Genomic DNA, 16399 nt, shown 5'->3' with positions numbered 1-16399 from the left:
ACAAAACGGATAGACAACCCAATATTTTAAGAGACCTACCTGGAGACATGATTGATGAAATCTTGTCTAGAGTCGGTCAGAATTCTTCGGCACAACTATTTAAGGCGAGATCAGTTTGTAAGACATTCGAAGAACGTTCCAAGAATGCCTTGGTTTATAAAAGGCTTTCGTTCGAAAGATGGGGGATATCACATTGGGAAATCCATAAGTTACGATGTGTTTACTTTGACGCATATATTGCAGGGAACCCAAATGCTATTTTACGCAATGGGTTAAGAAATTATTTTGACTCAATATATCCGAATATTGGACTTCGTGATTTAGAAAAAGCGGCTAACATGCAACATAAAGAAGCATGTTATGCTTACGGATTAGTAATGTTCGCTTCTCACCAAAGTGAGAACAAGAACATCGGCCTACAACTTGTTTCTGCGTTAACATGGTGGAATACCTATCTAGAGCAAAGTGAGAACCAAAGTGAGAACCAGAATGCATGACTTGTTTCTGGACGTATGAATTACGTGTCTTTATTGCCTTTGCTGAACGACTTGTGTACTAGCTAGAATTATCTTCACAACCATCTTGTATCAAATTTATTGTGTGCTATATTTCATGCTATATGTAAAATAAGCGGTATTGTTTGTTTGTAAAATATTGTGTAAAAGTTTGAACGCGAAATATTATTATAATCAGTTTTTCATATAGAATTGTAGTAGTTGAATTGTATATTAGCTACTAAGTTTGAACTTAACGGGTAGGTACTACCCGAATTTAAACTTATAAAACGCTAATATGAAGAAAAAGCTTTTATAAATGAGTTCATATTATGCTACGAAATACTATTAACTACTCTTAATATTCTGTATGATTAACTTGCTCCATTTGTCTATTTTGAAGGAAATGGCACCGACTACTCGACACACCGTGAATATGAATGAAGAGGAATTCCGTACTTTTCTAGCTTCAAACATAGCCGCAGTACAGGCTGCGCTACATACCAACAATAACCTTGGATCTAGCAGTACAGGAAATCGTGTAAGATGCACCTACAAAGAATTCACTGCCTGCAAACCTTTGGAATTTGATGGAACCGAAGGACCGATCGGATTGAAACGGTGGACCGAGAAGGTCGAATCGGTGTTTGCCATAAGTAAGTGTACTGAAGAGGACAAAGTGAAGTACGCTATGCATACCTTCACAGGTTCTGCGTTAACATGGTGGAATACCAATCTAGAGCAAGTGGGACAAGACGATGCGTACGCACTACCGTGGTCAGCATTCAAGCACTTGATGAAAGAGAAGTACCGTCCCAGAACCGAGGTCAATAAGCTCAAGACAGAACTTAGAGGGTTACGAACCCAAGGATTTGATATTACCACGTACGAAAGACGATTCACAGAATTGTGCCTATTGTGTCCGGGAGCATTCGAAGATGAGGAAGAGAAGGATTACCGGAAAGAATCCAAGAAGATATAAGTTCACACGAGCCCGCCTCCATACAACAGGCATGTAGAATGGCTCACAAACTCGTGAACCAAATTGAAGAAAGAATTAAAGAACAGACTGCTGAAGAGGCCAATGTGAAGCAAGTCAAAAGAAAGTGGGAGGAAAACGGTGATAAGAATCACCAATACAACAACAACAGCAATTACAACAATAATCGCAACAATTATCCCAACAATCGCAACATCAATCGCAACTACAACAAACGGCCCAACAACAACAACAACAACAGCAACTATAACAATCATCCCAACAACAATAATAACCGCAACAACAACAACAATCAGAAGCAGCTATGCCAAAGGTGTGAAAAGAATCAATCGGGGTTCTGCACCAAATTTTGCAACAAGTGTAAAATAAATGGTCATAGCGCGGCGAAGTGTGAGGTCTACGGACCAGGGGTTAATAGAACGAAAGGAACAAATGGTGTCGGAACGAGTAATGGCGGAGCAAGTAGTGTCGGAGCAAGTTATGCCAATGTAGTTTGTTATAAATGTGGAAAACCGGGCCACATTATTAGAAATTGCCCGAACCAGGAGAACACGAATGGACAAGGCCGTGGAAGAGTTTTCAATATTAATACGGCAGAGGCACAGGAAGACCCGGAGCTTGTTACGGGTACGTTTCTTATTGACAATAAATCTGCTTACGTTTTATTTGATTCGGGTGCGGATAGAAGCTATATGAGTAGAGATTTTTGTGCTAAATTAAGTTGTCCATTGACGCCTTTGGATAGTAAATTTTTACTCGAATTAGCAAATGGTAAATTAATTTCAGCAGATAATATATGTCGGAATCGAGAAATTAAACTGGTTAGCGAAACATTTAAGATTGATTTGATACCAGTAGAGTTAGGGAGTTTTGATGTGATAATCGGTATGGACTGGTTGAAAGAAGTGAAAGCGGAGATCGTTTGTTACAAAAATGCAATTCGCATTATACGAGAAAAAGGAAAACCCTTAATGGTGTACGGAGAAAAGGGCAACACGAAGCTACATCTTATTAGTAATTTGAAGGCACAAAAACTAATAAGAAAAGGTTGCTATGCTGTTCTAGCACACGTCGAGAAAGTACAAACTGAAGAAAAGAGCATCAATGATGTTCCCGTCGCAAAAGAATTTCCTGATGTATTTCCGAAAGAATTACCGGGATTACCCCCACATCGATCCGTTGAATTTCAAATAGATCTTGTACCAGGAGCTGCACCAATAGCTCGTGCTCCTTACAGACTCACACCCAGCGAGATGAAAGAACTACAAAGCCAATTACAAGAACTTTTAGAGCGTGGTTTCATTCGACCAAGCACATCACCGTGGGGAGCTCCTGTTTTGTTTGTCAAGAAGAAAGATGGTACATTCAGGTTGTGTATCGACTACCGAGAGTTGAACAAACTTACCATCAAGAACCGCTACCCACTACCGAGAATCGATGACTTATTTGATCAACTACAAGGCTCGTCTGTTTATTCAAAGATTGACTTACGTTCCGGGTATCATCAAATGCGGGTGAAAGAAGATGATATTCCAAAGACTGCTTTCAGAACACGTTACGGTCATTACGAGTTTATGGTCATGCCGTTTGGTTTAACTAATGCACCAGCTGTGTTCATGGACCTTATGAACCGAGTGTGTGGACCATACCTTGACAAGTTTGTCATTGTTTTCATTGATGACATACTTATTTACTCAAAGAATGACCAAGAACACGGTGAACATTTGAGAAAGGTGTTAGAAGTATTGAGGAAGGAAGAATTGTACGCTAAGTTTTCAAAGTGTGCATTTTGGTTGGAAGAAGTTTAATTCCTCTGTCACATAGTGAACAAAGAAGGTATTAAGGTGGATCCGGCAAAGATAGAAACTGTTGAAAAGTGGGAAACCCCGAAAACTCCGAAACACATACTCCAGTTTTTAGGACTAGCTGGTTACTACAGAAGGTTCATCCAAGACTTTTCCAGAATAGCAAAACCCTTGACTGCATTAACGCATAAAGGGAAGAAATTTGAATGGAATGATGAACAAGAGAAAGCGTTTCAGTTATTGAAGAAAAAGCTAACTACGGCACCTATATTGTCATTGCCTGAAGGGAATGATGATTTTGTGATTTATTATGATGCATCAAAGCAAGGTCTCAGTTGTGTATTAATGCAACGAACGAAGGTGATTGCTTATGCGTCTAGACAATTGAAGATTCACGAACAAAATTATACGACGCATGATTTGGAATTAGGCACGGTTGTTTTTACATTAAAGACTTGGAGGCACTACTTATATGGGGTCAAAAGTATTATATATACCGACCACAAAAGTCTTCAACACATATTTAATCAGAAACAACTGAATATGAGGCAGCGTAGGTGGATTGAATTATTGAATGATTACGACTTTGAGATTCGTTACCACCCGGGGAAGGCAAATGTGGTAGCAGATGCCTTGAGCAGGAAGGACAGAGAACCCATTCGATTAAAATCTATGAATATAATGATTCATAATAACATTACTACTCAAATAAAGGAGGCGCAACAAGGAGTTTTAAAAGAGGGAAATTTAAAGGATGAAATACCCAAAGGATCGGAGAAGCATCTTAATATTCGGGAAGACGGAACCCGGTATAGGGCTGAAAGGATTTGGGTACCAAAATTTGGAGATATGAGAGAAATGGTACTTAGAGAAGCTCATAAAACCAGATACTCAATACATCCTGGAACGGGGAAGATGTACAAGGATCTCAAGAAACATTTTTGGTGGCCGGGTATGAAAGCCGATGTTGCTAAATACGTAGGAGAATGTTTGACGTGTTCTAAGGTCAAAGCTGAGCATCAGAAACCATCAGGTCTACTTCAACAACCCGAAATCCCGGAATGGAAATGGGAAAACATTACCATGGATTTCATCACTAAATTGCCAAGGACTGCAAGTGGTTTTGATACTATTTGGGTAATAGTTGACCGTCTCACCAAATCAGCACACTTCTTGCCAATAAGAGAAGATGACAAGATGGAGAAGTTAGCACGACTGTATTTGAAGGAAGTCATCTCCAGACATGGAATACCAATCTCTATTATCTCTGATAGGGATGGCAGATTTATTTCAAGATTCTGGCAGACATTACAGCAAGCATTAGGAACTCGTCTAGACATGAGTACTGCCTATCATCCACAAACTGATGGGCAGAGCGAAAGGACGATACAAACACTTGAAGACATGCTACGAGCATGTGTTATTGATTTCGGAAACAGTTGGGATCGACATCTACCGTTAGCATAATTTTCCTACAACAACAGCTACCATTCAAGCATTGAGATGGCACCGTTTGAAGCACTTTATGGTAGAAAGTGCAGGTCTTCGATTTGTTGGAGTGAAGTGGGGGATAGACAGATTACGGGTCCGGAGATTATACAAGAAACTACCGAGAAGATCATCCAAATTCAACAACGGTTGAAAACCGCCCAAAATCGACAAAAGAGCTACGCTAACATTAAAAGAAAAGATATAGAATTTGAAATTGGAGAGATGGTCATGCTTAAAGTTACACCTTGGAAAGGCGTTGTTCGATTTGGTAAACGAGGGAAATTAAATCCAAGGTATATTGGACCATTCAAGATTATTGATCGTATCGGACCAGTAGCTTACCGACTAGAGTTACCTCAACAACTCGCGGCTGTACATAACACTTTCCACGTCTCGAATTTAAAGAAATGTTTTGCAAAAGAAGATCTCACTATTCCGTTAGATGAAATCCAAATCAACGAAATACTTCAATTCATCGAAGAACCCGTCGAAATAATGGATCGTGAGGTTAAAAGACTTAAGAAAAACAAGATACCAATTGTTAAGGTTCGATGGAATGCTCGTAGAGGACCCGAGTTCACCTGGGAGCGTGAAGATCAGATGAAGAAGAAATACCCGCATCTATTTCCAGAAGATTCGTCAACACCTTCAACAGCTTAAAATTTCGGGACGAAATTTATTTAACGGGTAGGTACTGTAGTGACCCGAACTTTTCCATGTTTATATATATTAATTGAGATTGATATTTACATGATTAAATGTTTCCAACATGTTAAGCAATCAAACTTGTTAAGACTTGATTAATTGAAATATGTTTCATATAGACAATTGACCACCCAAGTTGACCGGTGATTCACAAACGTTAAAACTTGTAAAAACTATATGATGACATATATATGGATATATATATAGTTAACATGATACTATGATAAGTAAACATATCATTAAGTATATTAACAATGAACTACATATGTAAAAACAAGACTACTAACTTAATGATTTTTAAACGAGACATATATGTAACGATTATCGTTGTAAAGACATTTAATGTATATATATCATATTAAGAGATATTCATACATGATAATATCATGATAATATAATAATTTAAAATCTCATTTGATATTATAAACATTGGGTTAACAACATTTAACAAGATCGTTAACCTAAAGGTTTCAAAACAACACTTACATGTAACGACTAACGATGACTTAACGACTCAGTTAAAATGTATATACATGTAGTGTTTTAATATGTATTTATACACTTTTGAAAGACTTCAATACACTTATCAAAATACTTCTACTTAACAAAAATGCTTACAATTACATCCTCGTTCAGTTTCATCAACAATTCTACTCGTATGCACCCGTATTCGTACTCGTACAATACACAGCTTTTAGATGTATGTACTATTGGTATATACACTCCAATGATCAGCTCTTAGCAGCCCATGTGAGTCACCTAACACATGTGGGAACCATCATTTGGCAACTAGCATGAAATATCTCATAAAATTACAAAAATATGAGTAATCATTCATGACTTATTTACATGAAAACAAAATTACATATCCTTTATATCTAATCCATACACCAACGACCAAAAACACCTACAAACACTTTCATTCTTCAATTTTCTTCATCTAATTGATCTCTCTCAAGTTCTATCTTCAAGTTCTAAGTGTTCTTCATAAATTCCAAAAGTTCTAGTTTCATAAAATCAAGAATACTTTCAAGTTTGCTAGCTCACTTCCAATTTGTAAGGTGATCATCCAACCTCAAGAAATCTTTGTTTCTTACAGTAGGTTATCATTCTAATACAAGGTAATAATCATATTCAAACTTTGGTTCAATTTCTATAACTATAACAATCTTATTTCAAGTGATGATCTTACTTGAACTTGTTTTCGTGTCATGATTCTGCTTCAAGAACTTCGAGCCATCCAAGGATCCATTGAAGCTAGATCCATTTTTCTATTTTCCAGTAGGTTTATCCAAGGAACTTAAGGTAGTAATGATGTTCATAACATCATTCGATTCATACATATAAAGCTATCTTATTCGAAGGTTTAAATTTGTAATCACTAGAACATAGTTTAGTTAATTCTAAACTTGTTCGCAAACAAAAGTTAATCCTTCTAACTTGACTTTTAAAATCAACTAAACACATGTTCTATATCTATCTGATATGCTAACTTAATGATTTAAAACCTGGAAACACGAAAAACACCGTAAAACCGGATTTACGCCGTCGTAGTAACACCGCGGGCTGTTTTGGGTTAGTTAATTAAAAACTATGATAAACTTTGATTTTAAAGTTGTTATTCTGAGAAAATGATTTTTATTATGAACATGAAACTATATCCAAAAATTATGATTAAACTTAAAGTGGAAGTATGTTTTCTAAAATGGTCATCTAGACGTCGTTCTTTCGACTGAAATGACTACCTTTACAAAAACGACTTGTAACTTATTTTTCCGACTATAAACCTATACTTTTTCTGTTTAGATTCATAAAATAGAGTTCAATATGAAAACATAGCAATTTGATTCACTCAAAACGGATTTAAAATGAAGAAGTTATGGGTAAAACAAGATTGGATAATTTTTCTCATTTTAGCTACGTGAAAATTGGTAACAAATCTATTCCAACCATAACTTAATCAACTTGTATTGTATATTATGTAATCTTGAGATACCATAGACACGTATACAATGTTTCGACCTATCATGTCGACACATCTATATATATTTCGGAACAACCATAGACACTCTATATGTGAATGTTGGAGTTAGCTATACAGGGTTGAGGTTGATTCCAAAATATATATAGTTTGAGTTGTGATCAATACTGAGATACGTATACACTGGGTCGTGGATTGATTCAAGATAATATTTATCGATTTATTTCTGTACATCTAACTGTGGACAACTAGTTGTAGGTTAATAACGAGGACAGCTGACTTAATAAACTTAAAACATCAAAATATATTAAAAGTGTTGTAAATATATTTTGAACATACTTTGATATATATGTATATATTGTTATAGGTTCGTGAATCAACCAGTGGCCAAGTCTTACTTCCCGACGAAGTAAAAATCTGTGAAAGTGAGTTATAGTCCCACTTTTAAAATCTAATATTTTTGGGATGAGAATACATGCAGGTTTTATAAATGATTTACAAAATAGACACAAGTACGTGAAACTACATTCTATGGTTGAATTATCGAAATCGAATATGCCCCTTTTTATTAAGTCTGGTAATCTAAGAATTAGGGAACAGACACCCTAATTGACGCGAATCCTAAAGATAGATCTATTGGGCCTAACAAACCCCATCCAAAGTACCGGATGCTTTAGTACTTCGAAATTTATATCATATCCGAAGGGTGTCCCGGAATGATGGGGATATTCTTATATATGCATCTTGTTAATGTCGGTTACCAGGTGTTCACCATATGAATGATTTTTATCTCTATGTATGGGATGTGTATTGAAATATGAAATCTTGTGGTCTATTATTATGATTTGATATATATAGGTTAAACCTACAACTCACCAACATTTTTGTTGACGTTTTAAGCATGTTTATTCTCAGGTGATTATTAAGAGCTTTCGCTGTCGCATAGTTAAATAAGGACGAGATTTGGAGTCCATGCTTGTATGATATTGTGTAAAAACTGCATTCAAGAAACTTATTTTGTTGTAACATATTTGTATTGTAAACCATTATGTAATGGTCGTGTGTAAACAGGATATTTTAGATTATCATTATTTGATAATCTACGTAAAGCTTTTTAAAACCTTTATCTATGAAATAAAGGTTATGGTTTGTTTTAAAAATGAATGCAGTCTTTGAAAAACGTCTCATATAGAGGTCAAAACCTCGCAACGAAATCAATTAATATGGAACGTTTTTAATCAATAAGAACGGGACATTTCATGGCAGCATTCACATCAAATAGTAAAAGACAGATTCATAAGAAATTGAATATAAATATACTTGAAGACAGTTACTCATCGTAAAGCTACATGTTGATATATGTATTCAGATTTCGTAAAACAAAAGTTAGTGGTATTGGTAATACTAATATTTAACAAAGATGTGTTTTTTTACAATGGCAGCGGTAAATTAACAAACGACTGGACTGGTATACTAAACTTATTATTCAGATAGAGCATATCAGACAATGTGAAACAATATATGATTTGGAGGATTTGGTGTATTTACTTGTAAAGGCACAAGCATTGTTATTTAACGAAAATTAAAACATTATTGAAGTAAGTTAAAATTAGTAGTAGTCAAATTAACCTGTGCAGTTGTAGAAAAATTATGCTATTTGATAGACTGTAACACTTCTTTGTATACCACATTCCTCGTCGTGTGTGAAACGTTTCCATCCTCATCCAATATAAGCACCTTCAGTCCTTTCTTGCTTGTAACACGAGACACTGCAACATAAAGTTGACCGTGAGTGAAGACCGGTTTTCGTAGATATAAGCCAACATTTGAGAGTGATTGTCCTTGACTTTTGTTTATCGTCATCGCAAAGCAGACATTAACTGGAAACTGACGCCTATGGAATTTGATTGCAATATTCTTGTCTGTAGGTTCTACAATCATTCTTGGAATGTAGGTCAATTGGCCAAAACAGTGACCAGTTATTATTCTTGCTTCAATAGTATTATCTGCAAGCCTTTCAACTATTAACCTTGTACCATTACACAAGCCCTTTGACTGGTCAACGTTACGTAACAACATTATAGGCACTCCCTTCTTCAAAACAAGCCTGTGATTGGGAACACCTGGTACTTTTAAACCATTTAAAATTTCTGGTGAATACAATGATTGTGCAAATAAATCATCAACTTCGTCTGGACTTAGGCTGTCTGAACTGTAGTAGACTCTTTCTTCTTCGTCAATGGAGGCCAACACAGCATCATTAATAGAATCAACTTCCTCATTTGTTGGAGCAAGTATGGCTTTGTTTTGAAAAAAATTGGGATCACCAAGATCGCTGTGAAGGCTAGGATAAATAGAATCCACAATGTTCTGTATATGATTATCATGTGAAGGAATTAATACTTCATCGGGAAAAATAATGTCAGCTTCTCCATCATTTGGAAGATTAATCTTTCCTTCACCAATTTTCAAAATCCAATCTGCAAAGTCACTAATCTCTTTTTTTTCCAATTCATTCTCGCCACCATTCAAGCGCATATTTTTAGTTAGTGTAAGTACCTTACAATGACGCCACAAGTCAGATGAATGCAGCGAAGCATTTACTATTTCTGCTCTGTTTCCTTTATGTACAACTGGAAGGATCTGCCTGAAATCTCCACCGAACACCACGACTTTACCACCAAACGGCATTTTCTTATTCGCTGACTTGATTATGTCCCGCATAGTGCTATCAAAAGCTTCAAAACAGTGTCTGTGCATCATGGGAGCTTCATCCTATATGATTAATTTTGCCTTGTTCAATAATCCAGCTAATTCACTATCCGGTTGTATATTACAAAAAGAATCTTCCAGAACATTAATAGGTATAGCAAACCTATAATGTGCAGTCCTACCGCCGGTTAACAATAAAGCAGCTATACCGCTTGATGCGACGTTAATAACTATATCACCACGAGCACGAACGGCGGATGCAAGTGTTTTCCAAACATAAGTCTTTCCGGCTCCTCCATAACCGTACAGGAATAATAGGCCACCCGCATCAACTAAAACAGCATCAATAATCTGGTCGTATACTGTCCTTTGCACAACCGTCATTATAGACAGATATCTTTCTAGATCTTGTTCAAGTGTTTCCCTATCATAAGCCATCTCATCATCAATAAGAATATTGCACGTATAATTTATGAACTCGTAATCAGGAAAAGGCATATTATGGATATTCTTTAGAGTACTCCCTGAACTATTCAACATTCTTTCAATTTTCGATAGCGCGAGGTTGTACAAAACCTTCTTCAGTTCAGCTTCATCTACATGACATAACAATTTATTAGAATTATAATGAAATACATATACCACAAATAAGATGTAAATTAAATAATAAGCAAATGTCTTGATGTTAGAGTTTATACCGTTAGTTGATACATGAGGAGGACATTCATGATGTAGGTCGTCAGACAGTAGATCACGAGTTTCATTCCAAACACGGTTAAGGAAGGATAGACTATCGATTGTTATCAAAGACACTAACAAAGATTGACAAAATTCTCCAGATGCCCAAGCATGTGTCTCTTTTATAGATGCAACATATTCCCGATCATCGTCTAAAAGTCCCAGGGCGTAGCATGCCTCCTTAAAAGTATCGTATAATATGCCGTTGACTGTCCTAATATCCTCAAAGCAAGTGGGTCCCTTGACTTTGTTCAGAAGTATCCTTAGATAATACGTTTCACCAGAATTCGGAGGAACGAAGTGTATTCTACCAACAACCAGCTGTGATTTACGTCTTGTCCACTGTCTCGGGCCCGAATTCCAGACATAATATCTTGGAAATTCCACGTATGTATACTGTCGAGCATGCTGATCTGTTTTATTACAGTTCATCCATTCAATAAACTGAAAAGCTCCAACTGTATGCTTTGTAAGTATAGATTCAAAATCTTCGTCGCCGTCATAATAAATGGGCTCATGATTAGGTAAGTGAAAGCAAATTCGATAGACTGCAGGTGTTCGGTATATAGTTGGAAAATTGAATAATCGCCAGGCCGCCTCACAAGCTGAAATGTAACGACAACTGTAATAGTCTGCAATCTCATCTTTTCCTTGTTTTTTTTTTGGTTTGATTTTCCGCCGTCTGAATTTTCTATTCGCACAGATATTCTGTCGGGCCCTTTATTTATGTATTTAAAAAGGTATTTAATCGAACCAATTTGGTTGCACCATTCAACATTGATGTGTGATTGAAACTGTTTCGATAGTTGCTTGTTGTAGGAAACGACGTTCCTGTTGATATGTGTAAGTAATTAGTATTTAATAAATTAACAATTTTACGCTACAAAATTTTATAAATACTTCAAATGAACTAACCTGTTGTCGAGTGGAGTATCTCCTTTCATAATAAAATGACCATCATCACACCGTTTATACACTGGGAAACCTTGACCATCAAAGTGAGTTTCATTGGAAAACTCCTTTGGAAAATGCTTAGAACACTTATCTTTTATCATACATGGACATGTAGGGTATCTGTTCCACATGGACCATGCATCATGAATTCTGACACAATTGAATATAAATCTGGATCTTCTTCTTTGTCCGGAATTTCAGCACAAATAATCTTGTCTATATCTGCAGAAGTTGGAACCCAACCTTCTTTATCCATAAATAAACACTGATGGAAATGAGGAAGTCCACGCTTCTAAAATTCTATGACAGCCACAACTGCATTTTTTTGTTAAATATTAGTAACAGTATTATGTTTACCATATATATATATATATATATATATATATATATATATATATATATATATATATATATATATATATATATATATATATATATATATATATATATATATATATATATATATATATATATATATATATATATATATATAATATACATTTTTATTATTTGTATATATGTAAGTATGGCGATTGAAAAATACAAAACGATTAAGGAATTAACAATTACCTCCCAATGATTTACCAAAAAGGTATTCATCCTTCAAAAGAGCGATTAGTTGATCTAACTTAATCTTATACACCATGGTAATTATGTCAGGCCTATCCTCAGGTTTTAGATCATCTTCGGTTAAAAATCTGAGAATTTCGGGCCATTTTGGATTGCACGTGAATGTTATAAATAAATCGGGGTGTCCAAATGCTCACACAATAGCCATTGCATCCAAATAATTTTCCCGCATATATCTGGCTCCTCTAGTGAAGGAAGATGGTAATACAACACGATTACCAATGTCAGAAACGTTGCTACTACAAGAATCTTGAGCATCATAAAGGTGTGTGAGAGATGAGGCACGTAGAATTTTTTGATTATTACGTAGGTAGTTCAATCTAGTGTTCTCCACCATAGTGTAGGCATCCACTATAAATTGTTGCAACAATTTCCGAGAAAACAGAATCAGAGAAACTTCACCGACCCTTGATTGTAAGCGATATGCAAAAAATTCCCTAATTGTTAGATGAATATGTCCAGGATCATCGGGACTTTCAACACCTTTATGGTAGACATCTGTCCTGTATCCATCTTCAGCATATGGAAACAATAAGGGGTATTGCAGTGCTAGATATCGCACGTGTAGTTCACTAATACGTTGTAACTGCTTCGACTTTGTTTCCAATATAATGTCTCTCTTGTCAGTAGTTCCATCTAAATCGCCGACTATAAGAGCTGCAACTTCATCGGCAGTCGGAAGATTATACGTTCTACCATCTTTATCCGTCCGTCCAATTAGTTTGATGCGTATGGGTTCTGCTTGGTTAAATTCATACCTATCTCTAGCCATACGGAACATTTGAACTAAAGGATTTACAGAATCTAATAACCCTTGTAGTTCATGGACAGTACCAAATTCAATAGAATATGGGTTTGAACTGATGTTCCTCGAACTGTAAAGACAAAAAAAATCAAATAATCAATAAAAGTATTTGAATACCTACCACAATTTTTTATGATTAATTTTTTAATGAAGGGACGACACATTTAAGTTGTTTAAATGTTAGCATTTGATAAAAAAAAAATGTACAGATTGAAAACATATATTTTTTTTATAATTTTAGTAAAAGCAATAATAAAGCTAGTCATTGAAAATTTCGACGTACCCGTATGCAGTTATTCTGTTTTCAGATTCATTGGCAGTATCATATATGTAAAGTTGAAGAAATTTTGCATTATGTCCGTCTTCTGGTAGTAAGCTGCCAACTAGATGGTAATTCTGTCCATACATACGATAAACATACGGACCTCGACCACTGTTGATCTTATGATCTATTTTGCCGCCAATGGACGTAAAGCTGAACATCATATTGTAACGTCGAATGTTCTCGATAAAGTTCTTGCTTTTATCAGATTGTCCTTTGTACAAGTCGAGTAGGTACTCAGGAGGGTAGTGCAAATTAGGTATCTCAACCTTTCCGTTTAAGCAACAAATCGAATAGACCTTTTTTTGGAATGTCTTATTACCACGCATCGCTTCATCTTTCCATACACGTGCCTTACACTCGTTACATATGTATATTGGATCTCCTATGTCTCAGTATTCTAAAACCATAAGGAATGTTAGAATGAATAATTTAAATATATATTACGGCTTTATATATGTTACCTAATGCCAAAATGTATAAAGCAACGTGGTCTGTAATAAATAATTACCAGGCAAAATCCTAGTAAACTTATCATTTTCATCTGATTGTGTGTCTACGGATGTCAATCTTAGAGGTAAGATGTCATTTTCAGAAAATCTATATTTAACGGGCCTTCCTCTGGTTTTGCGGTTACCAATGTTGTTGGAAGTAGAAGAAGAAGCTGCAAGACTTAAAACAAATTATATGACTTTTGATATAACCATACACATAGGTGTATTTTTTCAATATGAATATGACGAAAATCGATAAGTTTAATAAAATGATAAGTTTAAAAATAATAATAATGAAAATAATAATTTTGATAATAATACAATAATCTACCAAAAATAATATTACCTTAATCTAATTGAAAGTCCAATACAATTATTAAACCCAAGATACTTAACAAGCTCATTTGAAGGCCCAAACAGATTCTGTTGTTAATTTTAAAAAAATAAAAAAAAAAGTCATGCCCGGGGATTGAACCCACGACCTCCTGTATAACACCACCCTCGCAAACCACTCGACCAATCTTGTTTACCTGATTTATGCCCATTTGAGTTATTTATAAACCGTATTTAAATTCATTAATATTCGCCTCTTTCATCATTATACGTAACTGTAACCATCATCATCAACTATCATCCTCATCATCAATTTATTTATCATTAACATCATAATCATAATAATCCATCATAACATAAGATTATCATTTTCGTTTCCCTTTTTAATTCTCATTAACTATATCACATGGGAAAAAAAAATATATAGCAAAAGGAAAATGGACAAGTTACTAATTAAAAATATGTCTTGGTGGGGAACTAAAAATGGGTCTCGATGGAGTGTAGGGTCCGAACAAAAGCAAACTGACAGAAACATGGGTAGCATTCATCATCAAAGTCATAGTTACTTTAAAAAAAAAATATGGAACGTCCATTGAGTGGCCTACATGTTCGACTATGAAGGATAACTTACTCCACTTGTTTATTAATAATGTTTTATCTAATACTATCATATGTTCAAGTTGTACAAACTTTAAACCGTTATCATGTTCCATCCTTTTCATTTCTTCAAATAGCTTCAATATTGTGGATTTGTGTTTTGGGTTTGGTTACGCAGCACACAGCAACAAGAGGTTTCGATGTGTTTGTGGTAATCGAAAACATAAACAGAGAATAGATTGTACCGTAGTAGGAACGTATATAGGTAGCATGTGCTTTGCAAGACAGGAACAGCAGCAACAAGCTTCGATCTGCAGCAGTTTTGATGTAGGTGCGGTGGTGGCGGTTTTGAGTGTAGCTGGTGGTGTTTGTCAAACAGAAATAAATAGCTGCAGCAGTTAGTCGAGTATAAGCATAAATTTTACGAAGGTTGGTGTTGCTTCAATGGTGATGATCATATGGGTGGTTTCAAAGTGGTCGTTGGTTGTACATGGTGGATGATGAGTTCCATTGGTGATGATGAATGGGCTATATCAAGAAGAAGTACAAAGAATGCAGGTGGTGGTGTTAGGATATGATGGTGTCAAATAGAAACAGAAGAATGATAGTGCTCATTGGTGAGGTGATTATCAAAGGTGGTGAGTGTGACTATGGTGGTTGAGCAAAATGAGTTCAAGAACAGGGAACTGACTTTGTTTCTTTAAATCTGTTTGTTTTCTCTCCTCTTTAATTCGACTTGCAGCAGGGTTTTGTAAAGTGGAAATAATAGAATGACGCTGTACATGTATTGATTGGTATTGGATTGTTGTGAGCAAGGATATCGATGCCAGATAGGAATGAAATCAGGAAACAAAAAAAAAATATAAAGTGATATCTTCAATTTCAACAGAATCGTACGGGTCTAGATTAATTTTTGTAATCAGATTCCAAAACTTACAAATCAAATACAGTTTGGAAAAGGATGTGAAACTGAATTGTCGATAGAATAAAAAAAAATTAAATTTTTATGTAGATGATAACAGATTCGTTTAATCTGTTTTTACTTTAAATATTTAATAAACATTAATGATAATAATTAATATATATATTAATAATAATAATACTAATTAATAATAATAATAATAATTCTTAATGAAAATGGTAATAATAATATTTAATAATATTACTAATATTAATCATATAGTTAAAATTACAATTTTACTACTAGTGATAATGATATTAACAAATCAAATATAACAATTTCAGTATTATAATTTTAATGATATGGATATTAATATTAATAATGATAATAAATGTAATAATAATCAAATAATAATTATAATTAAACTTGTAATTACT

At 34.9% G+C, this 16399-nt stretch overlaps 3 protein-coding genes across 3 annotated transcripts; all 3 read right to left on the bottom strand.

The window, feature by feature from the left end:
* Window positions 1–9129: 9129 nt before the first annotated feature.
* Window positions 9130–10200, bottom strand: LOC139849310 (uncharacterized). Its single transcript, XM_071838971.1, has one exon. It carries the CDS (start codon window positions 10198–10200, stop codon window positions 9130–9132), a length of 1071 nt encoding a protein of 356 aa, XP_071695072.1.
* Window positions 10201–10251: 51 nt separating this feature from the next.
* Window positions 10252–12526, bottom strand: LOC139849309 (uncharacterized). The gene is made up of 6 exons (XM_071838970.1): window positions 12451–12526; window positions 12016–12102; window positions 11842–11902; window positions 11695–11757; window positions 10887–11644; window positions 10252–10784 (listed from the first exon to the last, which is right to left on the bottom strand). Exons 1-6 carry the CDS (start codon window positions 12524–12526, stop codon window positions 10252–10254), a joined length of 1578 nt encoding a protein of 525 aa, XP_071695071.1.
* Window positions 12527–12643: 117 nt separating this feature from the next.
* Window positions 12644–14676, bottom strand: LOC139849308 (uncharacterized). The gene is made up of 5 exons (XM_071838968.1): window positions 14662–14676; window positions 14478–14554; window positions 14149–14309; window positions 13599–14022; window positions 12644–13385 (listed from the first exon to the last, which is right to left on the bottom strand). Exons 1-5 carry the CDS (start codon window positions 14674–14676, stop codon window positions 12644–12646), a joined length of 1419 nt encoding a protein of 472 aa, XP_071695069.1.
* Window positions 14677–16399: the final 1723 nt, after the last annotated feature.

This window comes from Rutidosis leptorrhynchoides, chromosome 5 (genome assembly GCF_046630445.1).
Source record: "Rutidosis leptorrhynchoides isolate AG116_Rl617_1_P2 chromosome 5, CSIRO_AGI_Rlap_v1, whole genome shotgun sequence".
Taxonomy (NCBI): Eukaryota; Viridiplantae; Streptophyta; class Magnoliopsida; order Asterales; family Asteraceae; genus Rutidosis; species Rutidosis leptorrhynchoides.
This window is presented reverse-complemented; position numbering and strand designations above follow the sequence as displayed.